Source organism: Sarcophilus harrisii, chromosome 1, assembly GCF_902635505.1.
Source record: "Sarcophilus harrisii chromosome 1, mSarHar1.11, whole genome shotgun sequence".
NCBI classification, from domain to species: domain Eukaryota; kingdom Metazoa; phylum Chordata; class Mammalia; order Dasyuromorphia; family Dasyuridae; genus Sarcophilus; species Sarcophilus harrisii.
The window spans coordinates 220,077,806-220,093,387 of NC_045426.1; the positions used below are offsets into that span (position 1 = coordinate 220,077,806).

Genomic DNA, 15,582 nt, shown 5'->3' on the forward strand with positions numbered 1-15,582 from the left:
AGGTGTGAAAAAGGAGGAAAAAGTAGTTCTTATTCTCCTGCCTCTTTGAGGAATGCCTCCCATTTATATAGGGACTTATACTTGAAAATACTTTCAACTTTATGGCTAGGTAATTCTTTCAGCAACCCTGTGAAAGAGGCAGGGATTGAACTATTGTTCCTGTTTGTCTGATGAGGGAACTGAGACCTAGAGAAGTTACATTGACTTCCCAGACTAGAATACAATTGTCCTTTTCCAGGATTTTTGCCACACTGCATTTAGCTGTGTTTCTGCCATAGGCCAGGAATCCAGGAAAGTCAGATTAGTTTTAGCCAGTTTTTACTGGGATGATCTGGAGCTCAGTAAGAAGAGCTGAGGTATTCGGGCTATTAACTCCCTTTTACAAACAGGATATCAACCCACACTAGTCTTGCCAGATCTATTCAAATAGCCTTTGTGTTGACATCTTCCTCTATCAAATAGCTGAGGAGACTATGATTATGAGCCAGTGACAGGATTTGTATATAAACTACAGCAAACACTGTGGTAAGGGAGCACAAGTCTTTATGGAGCTCCTAGAAAGACAAGCTTAAGTTCTTATTACATTGATTTTGCAGATACAGGGGGACAACTTCTCCTACTCCACACCCCACTGATTTTGCTTTCCTCATAGGAAGTACATAAGCAATGTGATTCTGCCCAATTCTGCCAAAAAAAAAGTAGACTTTGATGAAACTAGAAAGACCTTTTCCATCCCTGGACCTTAGTTTCTTGCTATTAAATGAGGGAATTTCAGTACAGTTCAATACAGTACAGTTGAGTTTTTTTTGTTTTTTGTTTTTTTTGGAGGGGAGGGGTACAGTTGAGGTTAGCAAGGCAATTGGGGTTAAATGACTTGTCCAGTGTTGCATTAGCAGTTCATGATAGATTTGGAATGAGAGGATTTAGGTTCAAATTTTGGCCCCATGCTCTCTCTTAGTCTCTGTTTTCTAAATGAGGAGATTGAACTATTTCCGCTACTCACTCTATGCTCTAGTTACACTGCCCTGTCTATTTGTCACTCAGTCTTCATGCTTTTTGTCACACTTGTTTTTCTGAGTCCAAATCTTTGCCCTGACTGTCCACTGCAGTGGTGGTGCTCTTACTTTTTATCTTGAACTCTCGGCTTCCCTGGCTTCCTTTAAGAGTCAATTCTATCCTGGTCCTCCATTTCTTTCCCTTCCCTCTGAGATTACCTTCCATGTGCCCTATATATATCTTGCATGTATGTAATTATTTGCACATTGTCACTTTTGTTAAAACATGAGCTTTTTCAGGGCAAGGACCATGTTTTTGCACTTACTTTGCATCTCCAAGACTTAGCATAACTTTCTGCACTAGACGACCTTTAATATAGCTTTCTGTTCTAATAATGTAGGATCTCAGTACTAAAATAAATTTTAACTTTATTTTTAAAAATTCTTTATTTTTCACCTAATATTAATTTATTTTACCTGAAAGGGTAGCTATTTGCAAGATGGTAACCCTTCTAATAAGAGATTTTTCTTGCCATGTCTAAGAGCTTAGACTATGTACTGACAAGGTAGTGAGAGGTGAGATAGAGAAATTACAGTGTATAACCATGTAGATATTTTTCACCAGATAACTAACTTTGTTTCCTTTCCATTCTAGCTTCACATGGTCAGCAGCCAGGACAGACCGGAATGTGATCTCTGTTCTCTCAGGTCAGGTAGTAGAAATGTTTGACAAGCAATTCCAAGAGCTGTACCTCATGTCTCAAGGGGTCAGCCTTAAAACAGTCCCCATGGAGAAAGAGCCGGAGCCTGAACCTATCATCCTGCCCACAGTCATCCCGTTGGCTCCATCAGGCACTGTCGCCAAGAAACTCATTAACCCTAAATATGCTCTGGTGAAGGCCAAGAGTGCAGATGAGATTGCTAAGGCCTCTTCTGAGAAGCAGGAGAGTGGAGAGGGCAAGAAATTGGATGGCAAGGGGAAAGTGTTGTTGGGGAACCAGCTGGCAGAGCGGCCTGGTGACTTCCTAGAACAGCCCCTACCCATCCACCCAGGGCTGCTGAATATGGAGCGTGCCAACATGTTTGATTACCTGCCCACGTGGGTAGAGCCAGACCCCGAGCCTGGCAGTGACATCCTGGGCTACATTAACATCATTGACCCCAATGTGTGGAATCCACAGCCCAGCCAGATGAACCGAATCAAGATCTGTGACTCTTCCTCTCAGGCTGTGGCCCAGTACAAACTGTTACAAAGGCGGCAGAGCCAGGAGGTAGTTAGCCCTGTAGTTGCTGTACCTCCTCACCCTCCTGCAGCTGTGGAAGAGACAAAGGACCTGCCTGCCTCACCCCATGAAGAGCTCAGTTCAAAAGATGTTCCCACTCCAACAGGTAAAGATAGAGACCAGGGAGTCTTTGCCACCTTGGCTGAAAATGGCCATCTCCAGGATAGATGCGAGCAGGAGGACACAGAGATCAAGCCACCAGTCCCTAAGCCCAGGACAGTCCATGTCACAGACTTTCTCACCAAAGGCAACTCATATGATGGTGGCTTAGACTACCAGGGTGGGGGACCCCTTGAAGAGGAATCATTCCAGCAAGAAGGGCCATCCAATAACACTCCCTACAGACCTCATGAGAACTCTGGCCAAAACCCCACCAGTGGGCACTGCCAGCTTCTCCGACAGCTGTCCATGTCCCAGGAGGGCCAGGACCTACCTTCTCCAGGGACTCCCAATGGGCTCAATGTAGAAGAGGATGAGGAGGATGATGATGACTATGTGACCATCAGTGACCAGGACAGTTTTTCAGGTGGCTCCACCAACAGTCGCCACAGACAATCTGCAGCATCCTCTGTGTCAGATGAATACTTTGAGGTGAGGGACAACTTCGCCCAACTCCGGAGGCGCCACTCAGAGCACATGCCCAATGGGGCTGGTCATACACGACCACTATACAGGAAACTGAGTGACCCCCACATGAGCCGGGGAACATTCATGAGTCCTCTGAGGAGCTCCCAATGGCTGCAGAGCTCAGGGGGAGAGAATGAGTATGGCAGGAAGAAAAACAACGGCAAAGAGGAAATTAAACATGTGTTGGGAAGGGGCCCCCAGCGTGACAGCAACAAGGCTTACACTAGCCCTGCAATCCAGGTAGGATGGCGTCTTTAAGTGCGTTAGGAAGGGGTCCTTCCCCTCAAAGTGCCCAAAGTCTGTGTGCCAGTTTCCTCAGACCTTTCCTTCCTCACATCCTCAAGGAGTGGCTGGTTGAGGGAGTTCCTTTGTTTCCCAGATGTTTAAGGCATAACTCATTAACGCTGCCTCATCTTAAGTAAGACTATTTAAAAGGGGTTATTTTGGCTTCCAATTTTTTCATGATCTCCATTGGACAAGCCAGAATACTGAGGCTGAGAAGGGAAGTGACCCACCCACAATCACACAGTAAACCACTTGCAGAGTCTTTTGTCCTGCCCACCCCCAAGGTCCTCCAATTCCATACCTTCCTAGCAGAGTTGCTGTATGAAAAGGGAAAGGTGCCATACCTGGGTATAGTGCCCGACTAATCATGCCTGGCATAATGATGAGGATCATGGGTAGCATCTTTAGGTAACTGGCGAGGATGGAGCCTGCTTTAGCATGATTCAGGTTCCTGGCAGAAAGGGACCTCTGTACTATGACCTGGGGGAAAAAGTGGGAAAGAAAAGGATGTTGCCAGACAAACATTGACACAGACAACTTGATCCTTGTGGAATTTTCACCTAGAGCGAGGAAGAACATGAGTTTTATTCTAGGATTCAGAAGTCTAGCCCCAGCCCCTCTTCCTCACATAAACAATTATAACTGTTGTCCTTGAGCTTTCAAAAGCACACTGCAGTCTCTGATTAATTGGCCAAAGGGTAACTTCCTGGCACCCAGAGACCTCAGTATACATAAGAGTGCCATTACTTCTATGCTCAGAATAAATGGTGCTCTGGGACCTACTATTTCTGGCACACAAACAGACCACAACTTAAATATGTATGTGGATGTTTCTATCAAAGCAGCCCCTTAAGGAAGCTGCACAGGTCCAAATGTTGTTTGCCAACAGCCTTCAAGGCTTCACAACAAAAACCCAGTCTTGTGACTTCATGGTGATTCCTTTATTTATTTATTTTACCTTAAATAACAGGCATCTACCATAGTTTCTAGCTTTGGTCTCTAAAGGACTTTTTGTTCTGTCCTCAAATCCTACATATCCTCTAAGATTTAGAGGATATCTAAAGGTAATAAACTCTCCCTAGACTGGTTTTGCTCATATTCTGAGCAAAGGCAGCACATTAGAATAAAAGAGCAACCTCTTCAGAAGTCTGGGGTGAAGGGTGATGCTCATTTGGACGTAAAAATTTTAGTCTGTTTATTAAACATCTTTTTGATGGGCAAAACTGAAAGAGCATCATTTGTCAGCCCCTTTGGATTTTTCCAACCCTTGGCTAATTTAGCACTCATCCTTCCTTAAGTTAAGTTCTTTGGGGCCAATATTCATGAAGAACCAGCCTACTCCTTCAGCTAGGGTATTGACATGTTTTTCCTCAAGAACACTGGTCCCCAAAATCAGACCCGGCCCAATAGCCTTAAATCATCTAAGAGACAATTTCAGAGGACAACTTTAGGTTAATTAACACCCTAGAGAAATTGAGGGAAACTAAGGGAATCACCAAAAATGCTACCCTGGGCTTTTGGGAAATGATAGGATTCCAGATTGCTAGGGAGACGAGTCTTGTCAGGATCGGGTTTCAACTTACTAGTAAGGAAGGATGCAGTCCTGGATGATTGTGATTGTTTGTTGACTGTATCTCAGAAGTAGGCGTATATAAGGAAGCAAGTGAGAAATGATGGCTGATATCTAAGGAAGTGGTTCTCAGATTTTTTGGCCTCAGAATTTCTTTATACTCTTATAAATTATTAAGGATTTTATAGCGTTTTGTCTTTGTTGGTTATACCTTTAAGTATGTTAGGTTAACTGATATTGTTAAAATTAATAATTTTAAATAATTATTAAACCAGCTATATGTTAACTAAATAAATATTTGATGAAAAATAACTATATTTTCCAAAATGAAAATATTTACATAGAAGAGTGGTATTGTTTTATGTATTCTTACAGATCCCTTTCATCTCTAGGTTAATAGAAGACAGCTGGGCTCTTATTTCCACTTTTGCATTCAGTCTGTTGCAGTCTGTCATTTTGATTGAAGTTTATGAAAAAAATCTGACCTCACACATACAGCATTAAAAAGGGGGTGGAGTGGGAATATTTTAGTAGGCAAATAATGTCTTGATATTATAATGAGAATAGTTTGGGCTTCATGAACTCCCTGAAAGAATTTTGGAAACCCCCAGGGCCCCTGAGACCACACTTTGAGAATTACTGGTCTAAGGCCAGTAGTAGTGGGAAGAAAAGCTAGGTTTAAATCCCTAGAATGCTACTTACTAGTTATATAACCTTAGCTTCATTCCTCCAGAGTTTCAGTTTCCTTGTCAATAAAATGAAGATAATAATAATGGCTAACATTTACAGAGCACTTTTAAGGTTTACAAAGTGCTTTCTACATATGATCTCATTTGACCCTCACAACAATTTTGCATTGTAGGTGCTGTTATTATCCCCATTTTATAGTTGAGAACCTTGGGGCTGAGAAAGATTAAATACCTTGTCCAGGAAACCCCTAAAATTAAGTATCTGAGGTAGAATTTGAGTCAGAGACTCCAAGGTTGGCCTTTCATCCATTATGCAACACTGCCTTCTCACGTGATCATGTGAACTTACCTCAGAGTTGCAAGAAGAGATTTTTTTTAAACATCCCTTAAAGTACTACCTCAACAGTACGATATAGTGGAAAGAGTTCAAGAGAGCTGGGTTCAAATCCCAGCTTGACCCCTTTGCCTTTCTGAACCCCAATTGTCTGTAAAAGACAACTATGTACCTTCAATGTTGGTGGTAGTTGCATGATCCTTGGGTTATAGAGCAAGACTCTGAAGGGACCTTCCCCCATTTTATAGATAAGGAAATTAAGATTCAGAGAGGTCAGTTGACTTATCCAACTCACACATACCCTAAGAAGAGAGTTATATGTCACAAAGAGAGGATCCAAATTCCAACCCTTCTGATTCCTACTCAGTGCCCTTTCCCCTATATCACACAGTTCAGTGAGATAATGTATGTAAAGTTGCTTGTAAGCTGCCACGAGTTACATAAATGTAAGCAATTACTATTATTACCCCAAGGGGCTAAGGTCAGGTAGAGAATCCAGTTGTCAGAAAATATACAGGAAGTATCAACACACCTTCTGTTTTATGATTGTTTCTAGCCTGGTTGACTTGGAAAAATTAGAATGTTTGGAACATTAGGCATTTGCCCAGGTGTATGGGTGTACACGTCTCATCCAGGTGTTTACTCTCCTCTCCCTGCCTCCCAGGATACCAACGCCTCTTTGCCACTAAATTGGCTTATGTCTCTTTCAGCCAAACTGTTGGCATGGTGTTCAATAACATCAGGCTGTGTGAAGGCTTATAGTCTGTCCTGGAAAGTACCAGGTCTTTAAAGCTGGTCTCTAGGAAGGGGAACTAAGAAAAGGGAACTAGCAAAAATTGCGAAGTCCAACTCAGCTATGTGTACAAGATATAATACTGACCTTTTCCCCAACTCAGTTTCTCCAAGCCAGTTCCCCTTCTGATGGCTTAAATTTTTAATTTGTACAATAAAGAAGTTGGACTAGACCAGGGTTTATTTATTTGGGGTCTGAACTTTAAAAAAAAAAAAATATTGATGGCTAGATTTCAGTATTATCAGTTTCCTTTGTAATCTTCTGTATTTTATTTTTGGCATTTAAAACTACTATTCTAACAAGTAGTGCATAGTGACAGATTTCTGTCAGGACACAAAAGAAGTTAAGAGTCCCTGGATTAGCTGATCTTGTCCAGCTCTGGAATTTTGAGATCCTCTGTTTTCTCTCCTTCAACACCTCACTTCTACTCTCTCCTTGAGTTCTACTCCAGGCCTTCAGTTCTGAAGCCCAATATTGGGAGGAATAAATGAGCTATCCTAAACCTATCCAGATGGAGTCAGTCAGTCTAGCCCCTGAGCCTTCAGATTTGCAGAGAAACAGAACGTGTACCACTGGGTGGGCCCATCTATCTCTGAACTGGTCCTCCCTTGAGCTGGCCAGGTAGTCAACTCTGAGGGAATGCTGACTCATTTGGCCTCCATGGGAAAATCACCTGAATGACATTAAACTTAGGGAGGCCAGGTTGAGGCCAAGGATCTCAAGGCACATGACAAGATGAGACACGTTGTGAAATGAGTCAAGTGACCTCTAGGATTATCTTGAATCAGATTAAAAACTAGGCTGATCCCTAAACATCAAATTGTTCATAACCCCATTTTTTCATTTTGTAAACCTCACATTGACTAAAAGAACCACTTTCCCTCTCTCACCCCTCCCAATTTGATTTCTGCCCCATGTAGGAAACTTTTTTCCCCTAGTCACCTCTGTGGCCAGATCCAGTCATTGTTACACATTCAGGAAAAACTGAATGAAAGTAACCAATTGTGAAAATGGAGACAGAAAATATTAGAGCAAGAAGGGACTTTAACATACATTTTATTCAATCTTATTGCTTATTGAGAAACTAAAGTATCCAAAGTCACATAGCTACTTAATGGCAGAGTTGCAAATATTATCTGGATCTCCTCCCTCCCAATCACCCCTACTCCATTTTATAGCTTTAAGAAATGGAGGTTAAGTAAATTAGCTGAGGAGCTGAGAATCAGATTCTTAAAGTCAAGGACTCTTCAGCAGTCTGTCAAGTTAAAAATTTTTTTTTGGAATAACTGCATTTCAATATAATCAGTTTCCTTTGTGAATTTATACATTCAAAAGTAACATTCTGAGAAGGGGTCCACAGGCTTCACCAAACTCCTGCCAAAAATCCATGACACACAAAAAAATTAAGAACTCCAGCCTTAAATACAAGCAAAAAGCCCAGCCACTTTCCCTTGGTAGGAAAAATTACAACACACTTAAAGTTTATAAAATGTTCTTCATCGTGACCCTTTGAGGTAGTGGTACAAATATTACTGTCTCCATTTTATGGGAAAGGAAACAGACTCCAGTAAGTTTCATAACTTGCTAGCTCTTAAATATGAAAGGCAAAACTGATCTGAGTGCTTTCCCACTCATCCCAGTCTTTTACATTGAAGGGAGTTTTCTTGCCTTTCCTGAATTTTCCTCTAAACTTTCTGTCCTTACCCTATATCCCCTTTCCAGGGCCAGCAGTTGTACCGTTATGGAGATAAACGACCTGCTTCTGGGACCAGAGACAAAGGCAGCTTCCAGCAGTCGGGAAAGAACCCAGAGCTTTCCAAATACCGACGGGATGGCATCCACGCAGCTGATGCCTTCCAGCACTCCACCAAAAAATCCGGGCCGACAACAGTGGGCTCACGCATTTGGCCAACCAAAGGTGGCCCCCCGGACAGCAGGAACCTGAGGTCTGCTAGAACTCCAGGCAGCCCAGCTGAGAGTGGGAGCCGGGAAGAGTTGTCGACCCCGTTTGGTATCCCCCTCTCCAAACTATCCCAGAATAAAATCCTCAGGAACAGGTCAGGTGGGGGCCAGTGGGCCTCTGCTGATTCTCGGCGAAGGGCTCCGGGACCCACAAGCCACAAGGATTAAAAAGCAAGTCCACTCTCCCTCACCCTGCTCAGCCCAGAGCTGCTTGCTCCTTTCATTGGAGCCCTTGACACTAGACTCTGATAATGCAAGTATTCTTGAACCAATGCTGCTTGGACCTCGGATGGGGGAACTGCATTTGTTGTACATATGACATACGGGGCAGGAGGAGGGGATATGATGTTTACATTTACCTGATCAGTGCACCAGTACCATGTGGCCATGATGGTTAAACCGAAGGTCATCCCAGTCCATGGGAGGTCTCCAGAGCGGGGGTCTCGGAACATGTGCATGGCATCAGCCCGGGGCAGGTGGCATGTTGTGTTAGGGATGGTCTTGTTTGGTATTGCCTGTAAGTAAGCCGCTTCCAACTGGTTATAACCCCCAATTTGGTCAAAAGCTGAAAGGGAAAATGGGAAATTGAGGGGGAAAGGAAAAGAAGAAGCAGGGGAGGGAGATATTGGCTAATTGGACTGGCTAATGTCTCCCCTCCCTCCTGCAACTGATTTCCTGGTGCAACAGTTATTAAAATTTTCCTACAACCTCATCATTTCCACACATATGTTTGGAAAGGAGTTGGGGAGTGAAAAAAAAAAAAAGATAATTTCATGATTGTATTTTATTTTTATTTAAAGAGAACAAAATTATTAAAAGATAATTTTGCACATTAGAACTACTAGATTCCTGTTGTCATGGAGGGATCTTATTGGACTTGTTATTCCAACAATCCCAGAGTAAAGATTTCTTTACTCAGTTTTGTACTCTTAAAAAAACAAAATGTATTTTTGTTCCAAACCAAGGATCCCGTGGTGAGGTCTAAAGTATTAAGCTTCTGGGTCTAACAGTTCCATGCTGGGATCTTTGCCTGATGTGGGGCCCCTGGCTTTGCTTTGTACTTAGAGAATTAGAGTTAGAAGCTAATCTGCCTTCTAGGGAAGAGCTCTATCCTTTCATCTTGTACATGAGGAGACTGAAGCTCAGTGGGGAAACAGCTTTTCTTTTTTTAAGATGACATGGGGGGGGGGGTGCAGCTAAATTGTGCAGTGGATATAGTACCACCCCTGGAGTCAATCCTGAATTCAAATATGATCCAAGATACTTAGCTGCTTGTGACCCTATGTGAACTCCAATTGCCTTGCCAAAACAAAACAAAACGACCCAAACAAAAGGTGGTGTAGAGGACCAAGAATCAAGAGACCTGGGTTTTAAATCTGCCTCTGCTATTAACTAGTTGTCTAACTTTGGATGAGTCAGTGAGTTATTCATTAAACACCTACTATGTGCCAGACACTGGACTAAACACTGGGGATATAAAGAAAAGCTCCTCCATCACAAAAATGAGTTAAGTCATTTCACTTCTCCAGGCCTCAATTTTCCTCATGTAAAATAAAAGTTTGGAGCTAGATAATCTTTAATATCTCCCATCTATAGTATCCTATAATTTTGTCTCCTGATTTGCTTTTCAATGTTATTTTAAGCATATACTGTATCTATTCATCTAATGAACAATTCTAAGACTTTTCCTTTGGGGAGATGATTTGTCCTATACCTTATTCAGTGATCATGGACACCTCTGGTACACAGGCCTCCATTGAAACCCCTTGATTCAAGACTCCCTGTTCCCCATTCATTCCATCCTTCATTTTAGTCCTTGAATATGCGGAAATGCTTTGGCACTCCTTAAAAATAGTGCAGGAAAGCACGCCTTAGTCTCACCTGCCAGAAACCTGAATGCAGAACTAAATCTAGTTGCTGCCAAGGGGAGAAAGGAAGGTCATCATAGTGACCACTTACTTTTTTCTGTATCCACCATCCTAACTTTCCAAATTGTCTGGATCTGTCCTATCTACCCTTCAATGGAGAAAGGAGGGAGACCAGCATTTCTGAAGCCTATCCTAACTTCAAGGAGCAAGCTAATTTCTCCTTGGGGTGGATAAGGGAATGGAGATGAGAGGAAATATTGACTACTACTGATCAAAGTGCTTTGTCCTACATTCTTCAGAAAAAAAAGGGGGATTTATTTCCTATAATTACCTTCATCCTATTCAGGTAGATATAAGTTCAGAGTCATCCCCCAGTAGGGTTTCAGCTTTGAGAGGATGCTACTCCTAGGTAGTATCATGACTAAGATGCTACCAAGTGTCAGAAGTATCCCCTTTCTCTGACCCTACCTCAGTGCCTAAGACAAAGGACTCAGTACTGAAAGAATGAACTTTATGGTACTCAGGAAGTCAAAAACAGGCAAGGGACAAGCCTTGGGAAAGGATCAGGGAAAAGGGGCCAAGCCTACACTGGCTTCAGATTAAAACTCACCTTAGAAAAAGTTAATAACAAATAGGTTGTTTCACATGGCTCTAACTTGTCTCTCCCCCTAATTCCTATGCCCTTCAACCTTTATACCTTCATCCCTTACTGAAAAAGAGGGCAAGGAGGCAGGACTCAATAGCCTCTAAAAATTCATGCAACTTCCTATGACCTCCAACTTGACCATTTTTTATATATTTTATAAACATGGATACAGGTAATTTATCTCTTCGAATGAGCAATGTCTCTCCCCCTTCCAAGCAGTATGTTACACATTTATTTCATGGCTGTTGCTTAATTAGGACAGAAACTCATAGAGGGAAGAAAATTTAGAATCAGCCAATCCCACCCCCTCATTTTACATATAAGGAGACTGAATCCCAGAAGAGTGAAGTGATTTGATCAAGGTCACACAAGCCTATATAGTTAAGTAGGAGAGCTAGTATTAAAGACCAGGTCTTCTGACCTCAAGGCAGTACAATGACTAAATGCAATATTCTCCCCTTCACCATTCTTCAGATATCTTTGGGAATTTCCTGCAGAACCAGGTATGTCTGGGCCAAAAAAAGGGACCAGTTTTCATGTCTTTGCATTTATTTATTTTTTTTACCCCGAATAGGATCCCTGGACACTCCCCCATGTAGCTTTTGGTTCTTTCTAAGAATCAGTTCTTCCCTCCAAGCAAATCCAAAGATTTGCTGCCATGATGAATTTTTCAAAGAATGATCTTCAGGCTCTCAGAATCATTGCAGGGTTTCCCATAAAATACAATTTAGATCTATAATAGACTTTGGACATTATCTGGCCTTAGGATCATAGAACCTTAGATATTAACTTGATTAATGGCTTCAATTTAGAGACAATAACAGAAATTCCCTACCCAGTGTTCGTTCTATAATTAATAAGTAGCTGAGCCAAGATTTGAGAAGAAAAAAAAAAACCTCTGACTGCCCCTCCAACTTGCTATTCTTAATGATATTATTTCTGTTAGTGTCACAGTCTCCCATGTTTAAAACTCGGATGCTATATTTTATCTTTGCAGCTCTCTCCCATTCCCATCACTCCCATTAATTCTACCTCAAAAATGTACCTTATGTTTCCCTCTCCTCTCACTCATTTTCACTGCTAGAAGCCTAGACTATCATCACTAACACCTCCCAGAAGGTAGCCTAATAGTTATTCCTAACTCCACTCACTTCATCACTCTCAACCAACTGCACTACTAGCAGACCTCTTACTCATAAATCTGTTCACATTGCTTGGCACTCCACAATCTGATACTACCTTTCTTTTCCAGCCTTGTCTCATTCTGTGCACTCTACACTTTAGCCAAGTTTGACTTTATGCCATCGTCCCATTCACTCCACACTTCCTTGCCCTCATGAATTGCTAACACTGTTCCCTATAACTGAAATGTTTTTCTTCCCAAACTCAACATCCCTTTCAGAAATCACTTACTCTCATGCCTATAGGCTCAGTATAATCAATAATGTGAAGAAGCTGATAAAAAAAGGAAATATGATTACAATCTGCACTGCTGCTCCACATAAAAGAAATGTCACTGTATTCTACAAGGCTCATACCACACCTTGTCCCATTCTAAGGATATTGAAAACCTGGAGTACATATAGAAGATAGCAGAGAATTAGAAACTATGCCATGCAAAGTTCAGTTGAAGGAACCAGGGATTTGACCCTTTTAGTCATAGATGTGATGTGACTTGGCCAAGATCATACATTCACAGAATTTCCTCAGCAGCCAACTAGTCCAGCCCCTGCCTGAAAAAAAATGCATTACAATTTACACAACTTCAAATCTCTGCTTGAAGACTTCCAATTAAAGGAATTCACCACTTTGCAAGGCAGACTATGCTACCCTTGCATAACAAATTGTTAGGAAATTTTCCTCTTATCCCTAACTTAAATTTGCTCCTGGTTCTGTCATCTAGGGCCAAACTGCACAAGCCTATTTCTTCTCTCATGTGACAGCCCTTTAAATACTTGAAAGCAATTTCAAAAGCTTCTCTTCAGACTAAAGATCCCCAGTTCCTTCAATGAGTCTTCATATGGAATGGACTTTAGGTTCCTTGACAGCTAGTAAGCTAAGCTAAGAACATCTGATGCTGAAACCAGGGCTTCAGGAATACATTGCTCTTGTGGTTCTAGTATTTTTGCAGCTAGGTGCTCAGTGGATAGAGCTCTGGGCCTGGAGTCAGGAAAACATGACTTCTAATCTTGCCTCAGATGCTAACTATTTGACTCTGGGCAAATTACTTAATCTGCTTTAATCTACCAAAGAAGTAAATGGCTAAACATGACGGTATCTTTTGCTAAGAAAATCCTGTGGACAGCACTGGCATGCTGTGTTCCATGGGGTTACAAAGAATTGGACACGACTGAATAACATTTGCTAAAGGATCAGCACTATGATTTTATCACTCCACCCATGCTTCTCCAGAATTTCAAACTTGGAGGATCTGCTGGAGCATTGCACCCTAATCTTTCCTCCTTTCCTCCATGGCTGCCTTCCTTAATAGTGCATATGAATGCCTCCCCACATTTAGTTAAGGGACAAAAAAATCCTTTGGAAAGTTCATCCATCTAAAGACCAAATCAGAACTTTACCTGCATTATGAATTTCACCTCTCACCCTTATCTGGCATAATGAATGAGGGTTTCACCCCAAAGCTAATTGTTTGAGAGAGGGCACACAAATGACCCTTGAGTCTGATTTTCCATTCACTCTCCAGAGTGAATCCAATCTCCAATCACCTCCCAGAGTTTGAGTCTCCTTGAAAAACATCTATCAGTGATGTGTTTGGACATGCATGTTTGAGTAGACAACTCCTGCTGTCAGTCTGTTGAACACTCTCTGGTGGGAAGATAGGTGATCAAGAATATAGGAGGTTAGAAGTCAGGAATAAAGCACCATTCTATCTTTCTACCCCCAAAATAAGGCAGGCTGAGATTTAGAAATCAGCTAAGTCTTCAAGTCTCAATGAATGCCCATTAGAACTCAGAATATCCCTATCAATAAGATTCTATCTCCTGTCATTTGGTTAGTGCTGCAACAGCGGATCATGGGAACAATGGGAAATGACTTTTCCCAGATTCAGGATAAGCAAGTAGCCAGTCAGGACAGTTCCCCAGCTTCTAAATAAAAGTTAAGTTTATTTTCTAAGAATTGAACCTGTTTTCTAGCTGGAGAAAACTACCCTCCCCTCACCCAGTTTTCCTTACAAATAATAACATATTTATATAACACTTAAAGTTTACAAAGCATTTTTTTCATAATAACCTTGCGAATTAGCTAGTCAGTATAGTTTTACTGTCTCCCATTTTATAGATAAGGAAATTGAAGCTCAGAGAAATTAAATGACTTGTTCGGGATTACACAGCTAGAAAGCAATAGAGAAAAGTCAAGTCTGGATCTCCTGACTTTTCAACTGTGTTACAGTTTGGTAGCTGTGGTGCAAATTCCTTCAGTTCAGGCTGCTACTGTCATAAAAGATATATTAAATTTAAATAATGGTGACTTGTGGTTTGAGGTTTATCAGCTAAATTGAGGCAAGCGAGGATGGATTGGACAGCCATTCTCTCTCGGGAAAGAACATGTTTGTGCTACAACCTTATTGTCAGAGACACTTGGAGCCAAACATCCCTGTACCTCTCAGACTGGTTTAACAGATAGCCAACTCCTCTCCCTAAAATCTCTATTCTTTGTAGCCTAAGCCAGTCTAAATCTCATCCTCTCCAAACCATCCATCCCTTGTCTCTACCTCTTTTTTCTCATGTGAAGTGTTATTGTTGTTGAACAATTTATTTTGTGTTAATTTAAATAGATGAAAAGTTCTGGTTGTCTTCTATTCTTAAATGCACTATTTAAAATCCACCTCTTGATGTACCTCATTGTAAAACTTTGAACTGCTACACAGTGTTTCTTCAGTCAAGTCTGGTAGCCAGAGGCTGAGCTAGAGCTGGGAAAACTGGCCAGGGAAGAAGAAGCCTGGGAAGGAACTTGGAAAGTGCTTTCTGCTGAATCGCTCATCATCTCTGGAAGCCTTTGTTCTCCCAACCAAACCTTGCCAATTCTACAGATTCTGCATTCTCTGGGCCATTTTAAAAAACCATTGGCCATTCTTGCAGGGCATGACCCCCCTCCTCACCTGTTATCCTATATTTATGATCCTACTATCACTATCCCACACCTGGTCTTTAAAGATGCAGAAAAAAAATTGTACTGCAGAGCCTAAGCCCAATAAAAAACTCCAAGTTGGAATGGGTCCTACACTGAGCACGTGCATCTGATTGCTGAGCATGGGGAACAAACAGCTTAAGTCAAGATGGGGTTGGGGGGAAGGGGCAACTCCTTACCTTTGATTGTCAGGATGATTGCCCCAACTACCATAATCAATGTCTGTAATGCATCAGTGTAGATGACAGCAGCCAGGCCACCTATAGGAAAAGGATAACAGTACTCAGGACTGGACCCTGTAGCCTCACTGATTAGATAAAGGCCTATGTCAACAAAGGACAGTTATTATGAATAAATGGATGAAACAATAATCCTGGCAAT

The 15,582-nt window shown here is 41.7% G+C and overlaps 2 protein-coding genes across 2 annotated transcripts in view; one reads left to right on the forward strand and one right to left on the reverse strand.

The window, feature by feature from the left end:
* Positions 1–9,384, forward strand: part of FAM83G (family with sequence similarity 83 member G) — a 60,185-nt gene extending 50,801 nt beyond the window's left edge. The window contains exons 5-6 of the mRNA XM_012542660.3: positions 1,651–3,145; positions 8,299–9,384. Of these exons, the coding sequence (XP_012398114.2) occupies positions 1,651–3,145; positions 8,299–8,706 (1,903 nt within the window). The 3' untranslated portion in view covers positions 8,707–9,384. The remainder of the gene's footprint in view (positions 1–1,650; positions 3,146–8,298) is intronic.
* Positions 1–15,582, reverse strand: part of SLC5A10 (solute carrier family 5 member 10) — a 176,224-nt gene that overhangs the window by 95,908 nt on the left and 64,734 nt on the right. The window contains exons 7-9 of the mRNA XM_003761323.3: positions 15,381–15,461; positions 8,898–9,103; positions 3,535–3,670 (exon numbers count right to left, since the gene is read on the reverse strand). Of these exons, the coding sequence (XP_003761371.1) occupies positions 3,535–3,670; positions 8,898–9,103; positions 15,381–15,461 (423 nt within the window). The remainder of the gene's footprint in view (positions 1–3,534; positions 3,671–8,897; positions 9,104–15,380; positions 15,462–15,582) is intronic.